At 61.2% G+C, this 19,844-nt stretch overlaps 1 protein-coding gene across 1 annotated transcript; it reads left to right on the forward strand.

Moving 5' to 3' along the window:
* Nucleotides 1-1,161: 1,161 nt before the first annotated feature.
* On the forward strand, nucleotides 1,162-18,166 carry GDF6 (growth differentiation factor 6). Its single transcript, XM_084864582.1, has 2 exons — nucleotides 1,162-1,632; nucleotides 16,464-18,166. The coding sequence occupies exons 1-2, from the start codon at nucleotides 1,266-1,268 to the stop codon at nucleotides 17,534-17,536; spliced, it is 1,440 nt and encodes a 479-aa protein (XP_084720708.1). The 5' UTR covers nucleotides 1,162-1,265; the 3' UTR covers nucleotides 17,537-18,166.
* Nucleotides 18,167-19,844: the final 1,678 nt, after the last annotated feature.

Below are 19,844 nucleotides of genomic sequence, written 5' to 3' on the forward strand. Positions count from 1 at the left end.
CTGAGCACCCAAATCATAATAAGGGAACCGCCATCCTCAGGGGTCTGGGCCCCCACCTCCCACCCCCCACCCGCTGGCTGTGGGAGAGAAACAGTCAGAGACAGGCCGGCTGGGAGAGCAGCGGAGCAGTGGGCGGGAAGGCAGGCCCGGAGAATCTGGGGACAGATAAAGGAAACTCGTGATGGGGCGAGGCTGGGCTGAAGAGAAACAGATTGGGGAAGAGCTGCGAAGGGAGGGTCCGCAGACAGGGAGGGAGGTGGAGGCCGGCTGGGCAGGCGGGAGAGGGTGGGAAGGCTGAGAGCGATGGGAGGGCAGAGGGAGAAGGGAAGCAGGCTGGGGAGAGAGAGAGAGAGAGGGCTTGGAATGCAGAAAGCACTCGGGGAAGGAGGAAGTACTGGAGGCCGAGGGAGAGGACAGAGGCCGGGGGACATGGGGATGGACAGATCGCCAGGGGGAAGAGGACCGGGGTGGGGGGTGGGGGCAGACGGAGAAAGGAAGCGGGTCAGCCCGCGTCCATCCCAGGAGGAGGCTGAGGACTTCCCCAGGAGGGGCTGCGGCCCGGAGGAGAGCCCAGGAGCTCTCAGCATCCATCCGGGCTCTAACGGGTGACCTTTGCCTGACCTTGCGGGTCGGAAACAGACGCCCTGACTCTCAGGAGAGCTGCACCAAGCCGAGAGAACGGGGCTGGCTGCTCAGGGCCCGGCCCTGTGCCTGGCGCTCGGCGAGGCTCCTCTGGCCCGGGGCCGGGCCCTAAGGGGAGCGCACCGCCCGCCTGGCAAAGGCTCCCCGAAAAGTGGAGGCGGATGGCAGGGACCGGCCTTAGGACAGTGTTAGGGGGACCCCGGCCCTGCGGAGGCCCCTGGATTCCTGGCCGCCTTCCCTCTGCCCAGCCCGGCGCCCCCGACCCGCTGTGCGCGCTCCGGCCCGGCAACCCCGAGCGCGTCCCGCGGGGGCGCTGCGCCTCCCTCCGCACCGCGCACGGCGGACCCTCTCCCCCACACCTCCGGCCGCACCACCGGCCTCTCCGCCCGCCCTCCGCCCCCCTTCCCTCCCTCCGCGCCCTTCCCTCCCCTCCCCCCCAGCCTAGGGGCGGGAGGGGGCGTGGCAGGCCCGGGGTTTGTGTGGCTGCGACCCGGCTCCCCGCACTCGGAGTCCGTCCGCCCCGGGAGCCGGCCCGGCCGCTGTCCAGCCATCCGTGCGCCCCGCGCCCCGCGCCCCGCCGCCGCCCGGGAAGCCGCCGCCCCGCGCTCGCTCGCTCGCTCGCCATGGACACTCCGCGGGTCCTGCTGTCGGCCGTGTTCCTCATCGGCTTCCTGTGGGATCTGCCCGGTTTCCAGCAGGCGTCCATCTCCTCCGCCTCGTCCTCCGCCGACCTGGGCTCCGCCAGGGGGATGCGGAGCCGCAGGGAAGGGAAGCTGCCCCGGCCGCCGCGGGAGCCGGAGGAGCCGGAGCCGCAGCCGCAGCCGCGGGCGCAGGAGCCGCCGGCCGCCGGCCCGCGCGTGGTGCCGCACGAGTACATGCTGTCCCTCTACCGGACCTACTCCGTCGCCGAGAAGCTGGGCATCAACGCCAGCTTCTTCCAGTCCTCCAAGTCGGCCAACACCATCACCAGCTTCGTGGACCGGGGGCTCGGTGAGTGGCGTGGAGGGCGCCCGGCCTCTCTCTCTCTCCCCCCGGGGCGCACGGCCCCGGCGGCTCCCTCCCCGCTCCGGACGCCGCTCCTGTCTCCTGTGTTTTCTCCCAAGTCCGAGTCCCTTTCCCGATGCATTCCTGACAGTCCGCCGCCCCCCTGCCTCCCCCTGCCTCCCCCTGCCTCCTGCCTCCGGGCTTGTGGAGGGCGGCGAGGTGCCGCCGCTCCGGGGGCCGCGGGGGGCGCGGGCCGGGGCCGGAGCGGACAGGGGTTGCGGCGGGCACTGAAATCGGGAGTCGAGCCGCGGGGTCGCGGGTTTCGGGGGACGAGGCGCCGTCCAAGCCCTGAGCTGCGGCGGGGACCGCGGGCCCCGGGGCCGGAGGGAGCGGAGGACGCCGGAGTCCCCGTCCGCTCCGGGAGAGCCGCCGGGGGCCGCGGGCGGAGGAGCGGGCCGGCGGCCGCGTCTGGCAGGGACCCCCTTCCCCTCGCTCCTCTCCCCGCGGCTGCGGGGGTTCTGGGCTCGCCAGCAGGGCCGGAGTCTGTGCCTTCGGGTTTGGTTTTGTTGCGTCCGCGGGGCGCTTTCCCGCCGCTCCGAGTCCCTTCTGCCGAGGCAGCGATGGGCAGGGGAGCCCGGGCAGGGGCAGGGGCAGGGGCAGGGGCAGGGGATCCCGGGCAGGGGTAGGAGCAGGGGCAAAGGGGGCCGGGCAGGGGCAGGGGAGCCCGGGCAGGGGCAGGAGCAGGGGAGCCCGGGCAGGGGCAGGGGCAGGGGCAAGGCTGCTCGGTTTGGGGGTCGTTGGTACAGAACTTCACCCACATGGGTGGCTGGGGTGCTCACCCCCTTCCTCGGCCAGCCCGCGCGCCCCTGTCGCGGGTGCCGGTGCCGGACTGCAGCGCAGCGCGGGGATGCCTTCGAGAGAACCCCGGGCTCCCCCTGGTCCCAGGACCCGGAGAGGGACCGACAGGCGCCAGAACTGAGCTCCTGATGAGGAGAGAGCATAACGCAGAGGGAGACTGGAGAGGAAGGGAGGAGAGGAGAGGAAAGGAAGGGGAACAGGGAGGAAGGGGAGGGGGAGAAGAAGGAGATGAAGGAGATGCAGGCTGTTATCTGCTCCGTTATCCTGCCCAGATGTAGCTCCGCGCAGGGACGCTTCCCGGCTCCCACGGCTGGGGTGCAAGTGGGGTACCCGGGGACCTGGAAGCCGGGATCGGGCGGAGAGGGCTGCCGGGGGGTACCCGCGTGTCCTCGGGGCTTTTTCAGCGCCGGCTGACAGCCAACGGCCCTGGGCTTCCCGGGCTCCGGCCTCAGACCCCTCGCCGGCCGCCGAGTTCCTTTGGGGCCGGGGTGCAATCGGGGCGAGAGTGGCCGCTGCAGCCGGGCCGGAGGCCAGCGCGGCTCGGGGGCCGCTGGGGGTGCGGCTTCCTATGGCGATCGGAGCTGCACAGGCTCATGGGCACGCGCCCCTGGCTTCTTCCCCGGGCACCGGGCCGCCAGCCCACGGCCCCTCCGCTCCCACCTCTGCTCCCGGCTTCTGGCTCCCTCCCTCCCCCTCCCTCCCGATCTCTGGCTGAACCCCCGCCTTCCTTGCCGCCCTAGTGGAAGGAGCGACTGGGGCGCTGGGAGAGCAGCGCCCCGGAGGCCTCTCCAGGGGAGGAAATCCGGAGGCCCCGGCGGCGGGCGGGCGGGCATCTTTTCTCCCCCCGACTGGAGGCTTCGAGCATCGCCGCCCTCCCCCAGGCGGGTGAGTGTGGCGGGTGACCCAGGGACTCGGCAGGGGGGTCGGAGGTGTCTCTAGGGGCTCTGGGTCCGGGTCAGACGCGGGCTTACCCCACAGCCCCTCCCGGGACCCAGCGCTGGGAGCCGCTTCGCCCGGAGCTGGGGGAGCGCCCGGCCGCGCGCCCAGGCCGGGGCTGGGGAGGGGGCGCCCCGTCTCCCGGCCACGGTCTCCGGGCCACGGTCTCCGCGCCACGGTCTCCGGGCCACGGTCTCCCGGCCACGGCTCCGGGCCAGCTGGGATGCGGACGTCCGGCTCCAGCTCGGGGATGCCCCGGCGGGAGGAGGCGCGGCTGAGACGCCTGGCCCGCAGTCCCCGGTGCGCGGTCCTCTCCACGCCCCCGGGTCCCGGGGCCACGAGGGAAGGCGGGCAGTGGACCGGGGAGGCTCCGGGGCTGGTCGCTCGCCGCGTGGGGGGCCAAGGCGCGCTCGGAGCCGCGGGCTGGAGGGGGCGCTGGGAGGAGGAGGAGGGGCGCTCGGAGGAGGGAGGGGCGCTGGGAGGAGGGGGCGCTGGGAGGAGGGAGCACCAGAGGAGGGGGCACCGGAGGAGGGGCGCTCGGAGGAGGAGGGGCGCGCCGCGGGCCGCGGCCCCCGCCAGATACAGGACAAGCCTCCCTTTCCCTCTGGCTGATCCTGATGTGATGTGTCACCGGCGGTGACCTCGGGCTGGACCTCGCGGGGCTTGCCTAGCACCGGGCCCCTGATGGGAGCGCTTCAGCCAGCGATCTAATTGAGGGCTCATGTCACAACCCATCAGGCGGGGGCTAGTCTGCGCTGATGGAGGGGGCCGCCAGCCGCGCACCCCGGCCCCGGCCCGGACTTCCGCCGCCCCACGTGGGGACTCCCCGCCGCGCCGACCCCCCCCCCGCACCCCCGCCCCCACCCCGGGGACCGCGGGGGGCCGGGAGGGGGGAAGCTCAGCGGCCGCGCGGACCTGTCGCCGGGCCTCGAGAACGTTTGAATCGCCCTGGGCTGGGGCGGGCCGGGCCCAGAGGAGCTGGGGTCGCTGGGGCGGGGAGGAGAGGAGAGGGGGGCAAAGCGAATGGCAGGAATCCCGGAGGCCGCGCGCCAGGCCAGCCGGCTTACTCACGTCCAGGCAGGATTGGCAAAAAAGCTTCCCTCCCACCCCAAGCTTTGGAGTAAGAGCGGAGGAGCAGGGGTAAGCCCCTTCCAGGGTGAACGGAGAGGAGAGGGTTTAGGTCTATCCAGACAACAAGGCTTGTTCTACCTCCCCCATGCCGCCCTTCTTCCCCCCCTCAAACCCCCCCCCAGAAAAAATTAATAGTCCTCCCTCCTTTCGATTTGCTATGCAAACATCTAGGGGTAATAATAGCAACCAGGATGCGCTGAGCATGTGCTGTGTACCAGGGATTGGGCTCAGCCCCGTTACACGAGTTATTTTATTCGATTCTAACAACCATCTCCAGGAGCGGGGCACAATCACAGGTGAATAAGGAGGACGGAGAGAGGGGGGAAACTCATCTCTGGCTCCAGACCCTTCTGCTTGCCCCTCGGGCACTGTCGGGGAGAGGAAGGAGGGTTCGGAGCCATTGTGGGGGCAGCACGACAATGGACAAATTTCCCTCCGGGTCTCTGAAGACCCTGGCCGGACTCCGAGTGGAACCTGGAATTGAAGGGTCTGCTTCGTTTCCTCTTTATATCTGTATACCTTATGCAGGCATAGACGACTCCTGTGGGATCCCTGATGTTTTAAAATGCCTCCACACTGTCCCTTTGAATTATTTCGAATCTATAAAGCTGTTAACGTGTATGCCTGTGGTGTGTGGGTACAATCATAGGATCAGCATGGACCAGGCTGGAGAGAGAGGGACATGACAGTGAGTACAAGGTATAACTAACTTAGGAAAAGCCAGGACCCGGAACTCGGGGGCCTGGGGAAGTCGGACAACGAGAACTTCTATGGATTCAACGGGACTTGAGAGACCGAGGGGAGGGAGGGAGAGAAACAAAACCGGACTTTCCGTTTGTTTATGTCGCAAGACCGCCACAAGGTTCCAACAAGGGGGGTCAAAAACACTTCCCCAGGATGAGGACGCCAACAGGAGGCTAAGACGATTGCTGAGACTTAGATTCCCAGGTGCTGTAGAAGGAAGGATACTCTTTGGGAGCGCTTCTTGGTGGTTGTCACAATAGTGCGCTCAGAAAGGAGGCAGGAGGGAACAGATAAAAACAAAACAAAAACCAAAGCAAAAACGAGATCGGAACGTCCTTGGAGAACTGGACACCCTGGACGTGAATCTTCGGAGAGTTGGAAGCTGGTGGTTTGCCGGCTGCTGGGTGGACCTTCCGGGCGGTGGTTGCCTGGGGGCAGGGCCGGACCTGCCGGGTGGCGGGGCCTTGGGGAGGGCGTTCTCAGCGCCGCTGCTGTGTGTGTGTGTGTGTGTGTGTGTGTGTGTGTATGTGTGTGTGTGTGTCTGTGTGTCTGTGTGTGAGCGTGTTCGTGCAAAACCGCGAATGGCCGGCGAGTGTCCGGGCGGACCTGGGCCGCGGAGCGCTTTTGTGATCCGCGCGGCAGGCAGCGCCGCGGCCCGGACCCTGTTGTCGTTGGCAAACGGAAAATGAAATATAAGCGGGGAAGCATTTTAATGGGGACGGAGGGAATTCACAACTGTTAATTATTTGGTGACCTTGTATTCGATTTGTTTGAGCCCCTTATAAAAACACTAATGCAGACCAGACGGGCCGAGCGAGGAAGCCGGCAGAAGGTTCCAATCTGGGCTTGATTCCCCCGGAAAGAGGGAACAGCTTTGGGAGAGGGTTGCTCAGCGTCCCGGTGTGTGTGTATGCGTGTCTATGTCTCGGACCTTCCTCCAGCCAGGGGGCCTGGAGAGTCCTGGGGAAGATCCGGGAGTCGGGAAGGAAATCTTTAACCACAAGTGTGTTCTGGACTCCTGGCTGGCAGGATGAAACCACTAAGGCCACCACCGAACCCTTAGCCACTGGCTTGTGGTTGAACATCCGTTACTGTCAGGCGCATCCCTAGGGCCTCAGAGACCCTGGCCAGGCCCTCCTCAGCCAGGAGGCAGGGGCACCCAGGAGGCAGGGGCACCCAGGAGCCAGGGGCACCCAGAGGCTCTGCAGCCGGAAGGCGGGTGGGCCGGGCGTTTTGGGGCGTTTCCTGCACAGGAGAGGCTCCTCTGGGGACCAGGAGCGCTCCCTGGACTCGTGTCCTTTCTGCACATTTAAAAACAACATGACCTCAGCCACAGCCCAGCACAGGCCTGTGAATCCCTTTCCTAGAAAACCCCACGGAGGAAGGAACGCTGCTCTAGGCCCCCCCACTGGACAGGCGAGGCTGCGGGCGGTCAGGACCCGGGGGACCTGGGGTATTGCATGGACAGAGCCCTAGCGCACCCCGTTTTTTCTCCAGCTGGAGTTCTCGGTTCCGGTGGTGGCTCGCCTCTGGGGAAGTCTGGCTGGAGCGGCGGGGGTGGGGGTGGGGTGGGGGCGGGGGAGGAGAGGGAAAGGGACCGGACGGACAGACAGAGGAGGAAAAGGGGGTTCAGGTAGAAACAGGGCAGCATGAGTCCTGCTTCCCCCCAGGACTGCCGCGGGCATCCGACCCAGAGCCAGTGAGCAGTGACCTGGGCTCTGAGGAGAAGGAAGGGCATTCGTTCGATGACCCTTCAAGTGTCCAGGAACCCGACACTCCGTGGACCCGCAGGGGGGCTCGGAGCCGCGGGCCGCGGGGTGTGGGGAGCGTGGGGAGCGGGGAGGCGGGTCCGCCTGGCCATTCCGTTAGAGTCCCGGCTGTTTCCGTGGTGAGCGCCCTGCTGGTTAAATGGGATCTCCCGTTTACAGGAGCGAAATGGGTCCTCCCGGGCCTAATGGGCTCCGGGCTGCTGTGCTCCCCCCCCCCCCCCCCCCCCGCCCAGACAGTCCATTAGCGGCGCTGGGGGCCGGGCGGGTGCGCTGGGGGGAGGGGTGCGGGCGCCGGGAGGGGGCGCGGCGGGGCGGGGGCGGGGGGGGGCTGAGCCGCAGGAGGGGCCGGCCCCTGGGGGCGGGGCGCGGTTTGGGGGGCAGGACAGGGGGGTGGGGAGATGGGGGGGGCGGTCCTCTGGCCCCCGCTGGCTGGGTTTACTTCAGGAGCCCGGCAGAAAGCAAGCGGGGACAGGGGCAGCGCAGCGTGCTGGCTCTGGGGGTCCCGGGGGGCGGTGATGGTTTACAGGGTTTGCGCCCCCCTTTCCTAAATCACGGGGGAACCAGAGCGCGTCGGCACTGCCCGCTTTGCAAATCTGGCTTCAAAGCAAGTTGGCAATGGCCAGTCCCCTCCCCCCAATTTCCCAGTCCACTGCCACTTTCATACCCCATGGGGTCCACTCGGCACCCAGAAGGATGCTAGTTCTGGCCCAGAGCTGCCACCACGCATCTCATTTTGCTGCCACGTGATCTAGGGAGCCCCCCCCCCCCCCACACACACACACGTGGAGCGGAGCTGGACAGGGCTGCGCCCGCCCCCCTCCCCCGGGGAGAACCCGTGGGAGGTGTCCCCCTAGAGAACCCCTGGGCGCTGGGGGGGGGGGACCCTTGGGCGCTGGGGGGCCAGCGTCTTACACCAACAGCCAACGTGAGCCCCTCGCCCCGCCTGCAGCCTCTGAACTGGCGGGAGAGGGGAGACCACGCGCCCTCTCCTTCTGCCTTTGACCTTGAAGCTCGCCAGTGAAGAGGCCCAAACGCGGTCCTGCCCGAGCCTTGGTTAGACTCCAGGGGCGACTCTCTGCTCCTGAGTTCTTGCCTTTGACCCCCATCACACCCGCCTCCCCCTTTCCTGGCCCGTGGGGCTCTCCTGGGCTCCGGGGAGGCCCCGTTAGTTGGTGGAGTGTGGAGGGGGCCCCTGGCAAACCTACCCGGTCCTGGCGACCTCCGGGGGACACGGGGCGCAGGGTGGAGGGGCGCGGGAAGTGGAAAGTGTGGGGACCACACCAGCCTCCCGTCCGGCCTCTTCTAAAGTGACTTCACGTTAAGATCTGAGCTGCCACAGTGGGTGGGTGGGTGGGGCTGTAGGGTGGGACCTCAGTGGAAAGGGGCGCCTGTGACAGGTCCTGGATCTCAGGGTTCTGGGCTCGGCTCCTGGGCCCCTCTCAGAGAGGGTTTGCACCAAGCGTGTGGACAGGGCTTTCTGAAGGAACCCTTGTCATCCTAGCGGCCAAAGAAGCCGCCTGAGGTGCGTGTGGACTCCTGCTGGGCGTGCCTGTGCCCATGCTGGGGGAGAGGGCTGGCTCGTGGCTCCCTAAGACTCTGCCCCCCTCAGCCTGCAGAGTTATGCTGTCCTCCGGTGGAAGTGGGGTTCCCCTCTCCTCCCGCTCCCAAGCTCACTGGCTGGGACCGCTCACCTTGCTAACACAGGTTTCTCCGCTGGACCCAGACCCGCTTCATCCTGGGGGGTCTGCAAGGCCCAGGCCCCTCCTGGAAGGGGGCGGGGGTGGGGTGTGCGGAGGGAGGGTGGTGTGCGGAGGGAGGGAGACTCTGTGGAGGACTCCTCTTGGGCTCTGAAAGGAGGAAGCAGCTGAGAAGTGCAGGGCAATCTATTGGGGAAAGACTGGGGAGCTGAGAGACCCAGGGAGGAGCTGGCTGAGGAGTGTGTGTAGCTAGGAGGCACCCACCCTTTTAGACCAACCAACTGGACCTTTGGGGGTGACTCCCAGGCTGGCCTGGAGGTGCTGCCATCCAAGGGGTCATTCATTGCCATGACCCCCACCTGCCCTCCAGCAGGTGCCTGGCTTTCGATGAGTGAAGAAGAGGGAACATTGCCTCCAGCCCCACCCAGACTGGTTACAGGGACAGACCACAGCTCACAAAAGGGCACGAAAAGGGGGAGGGAGTAGGAGGGGGGTCAAGGAGACTAACCCCCAGGGGGGGGTCTCTTGGGCCCGCCAGGCTCAGCCAGGACGCCCAAAGGGGTCCTGGGCACGCACCTGCCCTGCCCACAGAGGAGGGCACCTGTCAGCGGGTCCCTGTCCCTGCTGAGGTCCAGGCTGGAGGTCATGTGTTCACCTGGCACTGTGGGTGGGGTCCCCGCGGTGGACGTATCATGGAGGGGCGGGGAGGGCTGAAAAGGATCCAGGTGATGGGGTGAGGCCTTGCCCTTCTCTGGAACTTAGGTGAGCTGGAAATGGAAGCTTCTGCTTCTCTCTTCATCCCTCTCATCAGCCCCTTTCTTCCTGGAATCCTGGAAATCCCCTGGCCAGGTGCACGCGTCTTCTCCTTGGATGCAGGGAGCTGTAGTCTTGTGGGCTGCATTCATTGGGAGCTCCGTGTGTGTGTGTGTGTGTGTGTGTGTGTGTGTGTGTGTGATGCACTGCCCTAGGAGCTTTGGCTCTAACCTTGGCAATGACTCTGAAGAGTAGGGGGCATTTTCCCATTTTACAGTTAAAAACATGTGAGACTGGGAGAGCTTATGTGGCTCACCCAAGGTCACCCAGCCAGGAACTCCTAGACTCTAGGTTCCTGTGCTCCTTCCCCTGTGGTTAGAAGCAGCTACTATTTGCATATGCCATCGGATAGCTTTCCTACCCCCTTCTCTCATTTCCCAGCCATTCCTTAGTGACTGTGAGCTCACATTATCATCCTCATTTTGTAGGTGAGATAATTAAGTTTCCTTGTAAATTCCCTGTCTGAAGTCCGGATGGTCCGTGTCCCTTCAGCTCTGCTGATCAGAAAGTGAGTGACCTGTGGAGACCACGGATTGGCAGCAAGAAAGAGCTGGAACCTTCCTGGGTGTTCTACCAGGCGCAGAGATCAAGGCTGGGATGTCCAGGGCGGAGGCACAGATCCTGGAGCCAGGCTTCTCGCTATCTCGAACAAGTTCCTGTCAAGCTCTGTTTTAGTTTTCCGAACCATACGACGGGGCATCACGGTGATATATATATTTTTTTCCATAGGCGGTTCTGAGGCTTCAATGAGCCTGTAAGTTAAGAATTTAGATTGTGCCCAGGACACAGTAAATGCCACAGGAGCGGTTGCTGTTATGAGGATTATGCTGGGCGGTCAATCATAATTGGGGGCCGCCCATGGAGGCTGAGCCTCTGTGCTTAGCAAGCTCAGAGGCCCTGCTCAGGACGAGAGTCCAGAGGAGGGGGGTTGTTGGGACACCCAGAGAGGCCTCTTGGATACGGGACTTGATGGGAGAGCAGGCTTGTGGAAGGCAGAGGGCTGGAGGTCCATTTTGTTCTCGCTCAGTACACCTGATTCCATTTCCAGTGTGTGAACTGTGGCGTCTCAGGGCAGTGCTACACCGGAGGGACAGACGGAAGGAAGAAGTGACTTCAAACCGAGCCATGAATTCCCTGGTTTTTCTTTTTGTTTTTTTGTGGTGTTTTTTTTTTAAGTCCTGGGAACTCCAGCCCCCTAGTGTTGTTGACATTGATGAAGGATGGAACACATCTCCTCCCTCCCTATCCGAACCTGGGAGAGGCCTGGCTGGGGCTGAAGGTGGGGGTGGGACTAAGACCTTCAGATCCTGTCCCTCACTGGGTGCCGGGAGTGGACAAGTGAGGACCCGTCCGTCCTAGAGCCCCGTTCCCCCATTCATACCGGAGTCTCCCTGTGGGGGGGACTTTGGACTCTGAAGGGGAGGGAACTCCAGGGACAGAGGCCATCAAAGCCCTGAGCGCGTGCCTGGCACAAAGGCCCCTACTTCATTGCTGCCCTCGGGCTCAGAGTGGGGGGGAAACGGGGGAGGGGCTTCGCTTCAAAGGCTTCTGGAGTTTCCTGAAGATGGTGATTATCTGCCCCCTCCTACCGCTTCACCGAGGGGAGCTGGGGTGGGAGAGCGGGGTCGGTGCTTTGGGAGGGCGTGGGGCGGGCGGGATGGCTGGAGGAGGCGGGTGGGGGCAGACCGGTCTAGGTCACTGAGAGCCAGGAGCGCAGGAGCTCCGGGGAAGCACAGAGTCTGCGCCAGAAGGGCCCTGGGTTTCCGGGAGACGGAGCTGCCAGCGCACCCGGAGGCTAGTGAGCGACAGAAAATCCAACTAGACTCTTACTCGGGAGCTCAAGCTTTTCTCAGAGAAAGTTCAGTGGGCCCTCTCTGCCTGAGCCCACACGAAGTGGCAGATGTCAGAAACCCTCCCGGGTGGTCCAGGCAGCCTCCAGCAGCAGGAGGGCCCAGGTGAGCGGAGCTTCGGCTTATCCCTGGGCCCCTAGGCCGCCCTCCAGCGCTCAGGTTCCAGGGGGTCTGGTTTGGGCGCTCAGGGCATCCTTTTCTCTCTCCTCTTTCTTTGCTTCTCTTCTTTCCTTCAGCCCCACACCGCGACCCTGTGCTGATGCCTTCCGCTTTCTCAGCCAGTGTCCGCATCTGAAAGGGGAGTGATAGTTCCTGCCTTGCAAGTGACAGCTCTTTGCTTCCAGTGTAGGTACAATATTTGCTTTCCTTTTTTAATTTTCTATCAGTTCCACACCGGATGTGCGTGGCTTGAGGTGTCTTGTGCCTTTTACCAACTTGCTCCCAACTCAAAAAAAGGCTGACCTCTTCAGGAAGGATTTTCTTCAAATACGCAGGTGGTTTGCTCCTTCCCCTTCTCTCCTCTGCCCTTCCCTCCCTTCCCCCGCTTTCCCCTCTCCTTCCTTCTTCTCTACGACCCACCAGGGAAAGTTGATAAGCCCAAATCCAGCGATTGTAGCTAAAAAGGTCTACTTGTCTAATACTCAACAACAACGCCGAGTTGACTGGGGTCTGAGCCAAGCCATAACAGAGCAGGTGGATGCAGATGAAAAGCAAAAAAACACAAACAAGAGAATTCCATGACGTGTTCCTGATCCATTTTATTTGAAGGCCTGAAGCAAGCGGGTCACTTCCAGGCTGCAAGGAAGTGTCACCCACAGATGGTGACATGAAAAGCGCAACGTTTCTCAATGCCAAGGGCCAGGGGGAGAGGGTCCTTGGATAACACCAGCCCTGACTTATACCGAACCTCGTGGGGAAGGAGGCTTTGCGAGAAGGAGTGTGAAGGGCCAGCTTCCCACCCTCCGGTGGCCACGGCAGCAGAGCCAGGCCTTGCAATGCCCGGTCAGTAGGCAAAGTGTCCGCAGGGTCACGGCGGACAGCGGACAGGCGGACAGGCGTGTGTGCCCTCTCCAGGTCAGATGCCTCCTCTGGGCTATGTCTGGGATGCTCGGGTCAGAGCAGGTCCAGACAGGCAGGCGGGAATGCGGTCTGCAGGGGAGCTGCCCAGAGCAGCCACCTCCTTGGACCCTCTGTCTTAGGGCTTAGAGCTTCTGGAGACGCAGTGGGACAATGGGTGTGGGTGAAAGAGTAAAAAAGCTTGAGGGTGACTGGGGCAGGGGGAGGGGGGCACGGGAAGGGGGTAGGGCGAGAAGCTGACTCGGTTCTGGAGTAAGTACTGCCTTTAATCCTGCTCTGGGCCTGGGCGTTAGAGGGCCCTGATTTGTCCATTTCCAGGGGCGCCCTCCCCAAAGGGGGGGAATCTGAAGAGCCGAAGAACGCACTCCTCTGGATTAGTTGTTCTTCACGTGGTTTCCCCAACCCCCAGAATGGCATCCTCTGAAATGCAGATCCTGGGCCTGCCACAAAGCTCTTGGGCTCAAGAGAATGTACATTTAAAAAAAATAAATTTTATTGATTTTTCTATAGAGAGGAAGGGAGAGGGATAGAGAGAAACATCAAGGAGAGAGAAACATGGATCAGCTGCCTCCCTGCGTACCTCCTACCGGGGATGTGCCTGCAACCAAGGTACATGCCCTTCACCGAAATCGAACCTGGGACCCTTGAGTCTGCAGGCCGATGCTCTATCCACCGAGCCAAACCAGGTAGGGTGAGAATGTGCATTTTTAGCAACTTCTTGTGGGATACATTTAGCAGATGGAAGGTTCCCAGCAGATTTAGTGTTTGTTTGTTTATTTATATACATTTTAAATCTATAAATTTAGTGGTTGGAGAGCTACTACTCTGTAGGGATGTAAAGCCATGGAGTTCTTGCCCAAATAGCGTGAGTTCATCTCCCGGGCCTGCAGGGCCTCCCTATCAGACCTGTCTTTGTGAGAGTGTGTCACAGCTCCAAAGTGTGCACCTGTAGCCTGGGAGCTTGGCCCTGCGGGTGAGGGTGTCCACACCAGGCAGGTGAAGTCCCTCACGCCATGGGATGGAGCCGGTGTGGGAGGAGAAGGAGCGGGGCACAGGCTGAAGCCTTGATCCGCACTCTCTCCCGCGCCCCGGGAAGAGTGAGTGCCTGTGCCCGTGGTTGCAGCATCTCTCTCTGTAGTTACTTTCTCCTGTTCTGACCACTTCCGAGGACCAGAGAAAGGCAGGCTGGCCCTTGACTAGTCTACCCTTAAAAAAAAAAAAAAAAAAAAAAAAAAAAGCAAACCAAAGCAGGCTGATCTCTCCATATTGCACTCGAGAGAAACAAATCATCCTTTATATCCACCGAATGTCCTCCAGTCATTGACACACTCTCCCTGCAAATACAGTTTGAATTATATCACGTCCCTGATACCCTGGCAGGTACTGGTTGTTTTTGGGATCCTTGTACCTGGGCTGGAATGGGAAGGCAGTGGGGCAATGAGGCTCAGGGGCTAAATCAAGCATGTCAAACTCAAAGGCTCACAATAGCCAAATAAATGAGGCATGTGCCCCCCACACACACACACACCCCACCCCCAGCCTCGAGTTTGACACGTTTGGGCTAAATGTTTCCACCTTGGGATTGGATAGACCTAGGGCTGGATTCCAACCTCACCATTGACTACTAGTTGTCAGACTTTGGCAATGAACTACATGTCTCCAAGCCTTGAGTTTCCCGTCCTGTAGAACAGGAGCTGTTCTGTGCTTGTGGATAGAGTAAGGATGAAAAAAGATGTCAGCCGGCCCTCAGGACATGTAGCTGGCGCAGGAAGTGTCTTGGGTTTGTCCCTCTCTCACCACACCCTTGGGGACGTGGGTTTCTTTAAAGGAACAGAAGAAAGTGTGCTGAATCCCCACCGGTTCTCATGTGACCCTGGTCGTTTGGAAGGTCTCGGCTTCTATAAATCAGCTGCCTCCGGGAGCGTTTCCCTTTTCACCTCTCTCACCCTTCCCGCGCTCCCTCAGGTCCGGACTTGTGTATGAGAGGGAGGCCGCCAGCCCTCCGGCCAGCCCAGCCCGCAGTGAGGACTGGGTGTGGCCGGGGCTCCAGACCCGCTGCCCTGGGGCTCCATCTGGACTGGCAGCGAGGGCCCAACCGGGGACCCAGGGACACGTTTACTATGGAGATTGACCCCCGTTTTACTGGCTTCTGGGGAGCGCCGGGGGCTTTGGGGATTTTTGTATTTGCTGGGCTGTAAATGTTTTATGAGAAGGCAGCCCAGAACAATCTGGTTAGCTTTCTGCCTTGCACGTCGAAGTGGGGTTGGCTTTATAGACAAATGTGTCAAGAAGAAGAAGGAGAAGGAGAAGGAGGAGAAGGAGAAGGAGAAGGAGAAGGAGAAGGAGAAGGAGAAGAAGAAGAGGAGGAGGAGGAGGAGGAGGAGGAAGAAAAAGAAGAAGGAGAAGGAGGAGGAGAAGGAGAAGGAGAAGGAGAAGGAGAAGGAGAAGGAGGAGAAGGAGAAGAAGGAGAAGAAGAGGAGGAGGAGGAGGAGGAGGAGGAGGAGGAGAAGGAGGAAGAAAAAGAAGAAGAAGAAGGAGAAGAAGAGGAAGAAGTAGTAGTAGTCCGGTTTTGTCTTCATCCCAAAGAATTCACTTTGGAATTTAAAAGCCTGTTACCCCCTCCCGGACCCCTCCCCCCCCCATTTCACATGCGCTAAGTTTTTATTTCTCACATGTAACTGAAAGATTGATCTTCAGGGTTATTTGAAAAGCAAGAAGAGTTTAGGTTGTATGGGTGGAGGAGGGGAGAAGGTCCGTGTGTGTGTGTGTGTGTGTGTGTGTGTGTGTGTGTGTGGTGTTCTCCTCTCAGAAGCGTCTATTTCTCATTAGGATCTTCTGAATGGATAGATGCCTGGTGCTTGCGTTTCTTCATTTCCTACCCTCCTTCTACACTCTCAAATGAAAAACGACTTCAGAAAACCTCATTGGTCTTTTGCTTTTTTTTTTTTTTAATGGTGAATTTAAGAGAGAAAGAAAGAAACCACTTAACTCTTTATTCTGTGCGCTTTGCATTGGATCCAAGGCTTCAACAAAACTGCCTGATGGGCAACAACTTCCCCCATCCCCAACCCCAGGCCACAGGAGGTCTAAGCTAAGACTGCACCTTTAAATAATACTGGAGCTTTAAAAAAGCTAACGCCACCACCACCACCAACAAAAACCCCCCAACAAGACCCCAACACCCAGGCCCAGTCCTCAGATACTGATTCCGCTGTCTGGAGCAACAAGCCCAGGCAGCTGGTCACTTAGGTTCTAGAAAGCCTAGATGATCCTAACGGGGCTGCCAGAGGGAGAATGGCTATTCTAGAAGTTTCTCCCTCCTCGACCTGCACGCACAGGAGGCCAGGCGGGGCTCTGAGTGCTGCAAATGAGCCAGACGGAACTGGGCAGGGTCCCAGCTCCCAAGGCTGGGCTGGAGGAAGGGGGAGGCGGGCGCGGGGCTGGGGCAAACAGACCGCTGAGGAGAACTATTCACCAGGCCATCGGAGATAGCACTGAGTGTGGGGAAGATAAAGGTGCTTTCGATCCAGCTGGTCCCGGAGGGCCTCTCGGAGGAGGTGACGATTTAAACTGAGACATGAAGGATGATGACCCAGAGCCTGCGGAGAGGAGATATGAGGGGAGGGGGAGGAAAGAGTGCGGCCCAGGTTCGCCACCACAAAGGGCGCATCCGTGGCTGCTAACCAGCTCCTGGGGTGGGGGTGGGTGGGGAAGAGGATGGGAAGGGGGGGAACAATAGGAGAGGCCGAGGTCGCTCTCCAGCAGCCACCGACTTCCTCCCGGGGTGCCTGGGAGGAGGGGGCCGGCCCCAGCCCGGGTGGTCAGGCCCGCGGCTGGCCTCCGGGCCTCCCGGACCCCGCTCCCCGCCCTTCCCTTTTCTTCCCTCCCCTCCAGCCCGGGGGGCCGATCTCCCCCTTAAGTGAAACTGACGGTAATTATTATTATTTTTTTTTATCTCGCAGACGATCTCCCGCACGCCGCCGCCCTCCGGAGACAGAGGTATCTGTTTGATGTGTCCACGCTGTCGGACCGAGAGGAGCTGGTGGGCGCGGAGCTGCGGCTGTTCCGCCAGGCGCCGCCCCCGGAGCCCCGGGCCGCCGCGCCCGCCGCGGGGCCGCTGCGCCTGCAGCTGTCCGCCTGCCGCGCGCCCCGGCCGCTGGCCGCGCGCTCCCTGGCCCCGCGGGCGCGGCCCGGCTGGGAGGTCTTCGACGTGTGGCCGGGCCTGCGCCTGCAGCCGCGGGAGCCGCTGTGCCTGGAGCTGCGGGCCGCGTGGGCCGGGGACGAGGAGGAGGCCGCCGGGGACGAGGACGAGGCCGCCGGGGACGCCGAGGCCGCCGGGCACCGGGCCCGGGAGGAGCAGGAGGCGCGCGCGCCGGGGCCCCAGCGGCCGCCGCCCCCGGACCTGCGGAGCCTGGGCTTCGGCCGGCGGCGGCGGCCCCCGCAGGAGCGCGCCCTGCTCGTCGTGTTCACCCGGTCGCAGCGCAAGAACCTGTTCGCCGAGATGCGCGAGCAGCTGGACTCGGCCGAGCAGGCGGCGGGCCCGGGCGCGGGGTCGTGGCCGCCGCCGCCGCTGCCGTCGGGCGCCCCGGACGCCGCCGCCGCCGCCGCGGGGCCCTGGCTGCTGCCCTCTAGCGGCCGGAGGCGGCGGCGCACGGCCTTCGCCAGCCGCCACGGCAAGCGGCACGGCGGCGGCGGCGGCGGCGGCGGCAAGAAGTCGAGGCTGCGCTGCAGCAAGAAGCCGCTGCACGTGAACTTCAAGGAGCTGGGCTGGGACGACTGGATCATCGCCCCGCTCGAGTACGAGGCCTACCACTGCGAGGGCGTGTGCGACTTCCCGCTGCGCTCGCACCTCGAGCCCACCAACCACGCCATCATCCAGACGCTGATGAACTCCATGGACCCCGGCGCCACGCCGCCCAGCTGCTGCGTGCCCACCAAGCTGACCCCCATCAGCATCCTGTACATCGACGCGGGCAACAACGTCGTCTACAAGCAGTACGAAGACATGGTGGTGGAGTCGTGCGGCTGCAGGTAGCGGACGGCCCGGTCCTGCCGCCGCCGTGACCGTGGCCCGTGACCGTGACCGCAGGGGAGGCCTGACCTGCAGCGTCAGGAGAGGGGCTGGCCTTGGAGGCGCAGGGGTGCGGGGAAGGGAGCGAGCAGCCTGGACGTGCAGCGTGCTGTGCCCCGATGGGGGGAGAGAGGAGGGATGCCCAGCCTTCCCAGAACCTTTCTCCCCTGCCAGCCCGGAGGGAGAGACGGATGTTCCCACACACACACCCCACCCCACCCCACCCCCGCCTGCCTGGCCGCCCTGGGAAGAACAAGCCGAGGAGGAGGAGATGGATGTCTGCTGTAGCGTGTTGTGTTTCTGTGATCCTGGCTTTGGAGTTCCGTGTGTTTGTGTGTGTGTGTGTGTGTGTGTGTGTGTGTGTGTGTCTCACAGGTTTGGGGAGGAGATGGGGCGAGGGGAGACACGTGGCTGTTTCTCAGCTGCTTCGTGGATTGGAGAGAGACAGAGAGAGAGAGAGAGAGAGAGAGAGAGAGAGAGAGAGAGAGAGAGAGGAAATAATTGAAGAAGAGAAGCAGAGTGGGAGGGAGAGTCACCGCCTCTGCGACCACATCTTGGCGTGAGGGGGTTCTTCCCGGTGAAGAAGGTGTGTGTCTTCCTGCCAGGGCCCGGCCCACGCCCTGTGACCTTGGTCCCAAGCAGAACGTGTGAGAACAGAGGAACTGGCGCCAGGCATAGGGAAGCCAAGGAAGGCCTTGGAGGAGCGAGCGCTGAGAGAGGGAGGGGGCCCAGGCGGGCCTGTGTCACTGGTGCTCCCCGTTCTGTCCTCCCCCAGCGCGGGGAGCTGGCAACCTGCACCGAGGCCAGCGGCTCAGGCCAGGCCAGCGGCTCAGGCCAGGCTGCCTTCACAGTGGCCCTTTCTGGTGGGGAAGGGGAGCTGGTATGGATGGAATGACAGGAATGAGTCCGAGTGGAGGCCCCTGAGGACGGTGAGAAACCACAAGGCCTGCCTGCAATGCCTGACCTCAGGTGCAGGAGCCCCGGCTGGAGGGAACCTCGGAGAAGCCCCTCCTGGTGTCAGTTTCTCACTGATTTCTTTGAATGGAATTTGCCAGAATTCAGACATCTGCTTTTAAGGGGATGGCAATTTCCCCAGTTAAACAAACAAACAAACGAAAAAAAATGGGTAAGGGTGGGGAACTATTGATATATAGCCACGGTAAGAGGTGCAGAGGGAAAAGGACCCCAGAAATAGGAGGGCGAGGTGGTGGGTCCCAGAGGCGGATGGGGAGAAGGGGCAGGCCGGGAGCAGAGAAGAGAAGGATGAAAAGTGATGTGAGTCCCCATCTCCGAGTTTCTTTAAAAAAAATCTGTGTTTCTTCCTCTCTGCCTGTGACATTCCTGAAAGATTACCAGCCAGCAATAGCCCAGGGCTCCCCTCAAAAGAATTGTTTCAGATTGTAATTACCAGTTAGGCAATGTTTTTAAAGCTTTGTAATGAGAAACTGTGAAAAGAGCAAAGTGTTACATGGAGCTTGGGGTGGGTGAGGGGAGACCTGGCCGTGAGGAAGGAGGCAGGGGTGGAATTCTCTTCAGGAAGGAAAAGCCCGGGAGAGCACAGAGCAGCCGAAATGCCTGCTCCCAGAGGGCCAGAAACCGAATTTTTCCCCCAGTCTGCGCCAGTGTTATTGTCAAACACCGCCCATGAGTAGGCCCTCTGAAAAGTCTGCTTCCTCCTCGTTTTTTTGCCCGTGAAACCAAACGTGTTGTTTTTCCAAAGTGGTTTTGCTCTCTCTGGATCTAAACCTGTTGCCTGTTTTGTTCCTAGAACTACATGTCAAAGAAAGGGTGAGAATGATAGTAAATGCTAATATAAAATGCTGATTAAAAAAAAAAAGAAGAAAAAAAAAAGACTTGGCCAGGAGAAATAATTTAAAATGCACATTTGCTTCGGATGCACTGTTGATCTGTTAAAGACTGTATATATTTGTTTATTTAAGGTGACTGGAAATGCAAAGAGGAAATGGACAGCATGCGATTCATCTTAATGTACAAAAACGTTATATGCACTCAAATGTTATAATGTCTAATATTTTTAAAGTTTATATTCGAGTTGTACAAAGTTAAACATTAATCAGATATTTCATTCTTTCTTAATGTTATCGTTTTCTTAAATATTATTACAAAAAATTTTTAAGTCTGTCTAATGGAGAGTTTTTGTTTTTGTTTTTTGGTTTTTTTTTTTTTAACTGTCTACCTCACTATAATACAAGTATTTACAACACTAAAGTTACCAGAGGTCAATTTAATATTCAAAAGATTTTTTTTTTTT

Source organism: Pipistrellus hanaki (assembly GCF_964339955.1).
Source record: "Pipistrellus hanaki genome assembly, chromosome: 17".
Lineage (NCBI taxonomy): Eukaryota > Metazoa > Chordata > Mammalia > Chiroptera > Vespertilionidae > Pipistrellus > Pipistrellus hanaki.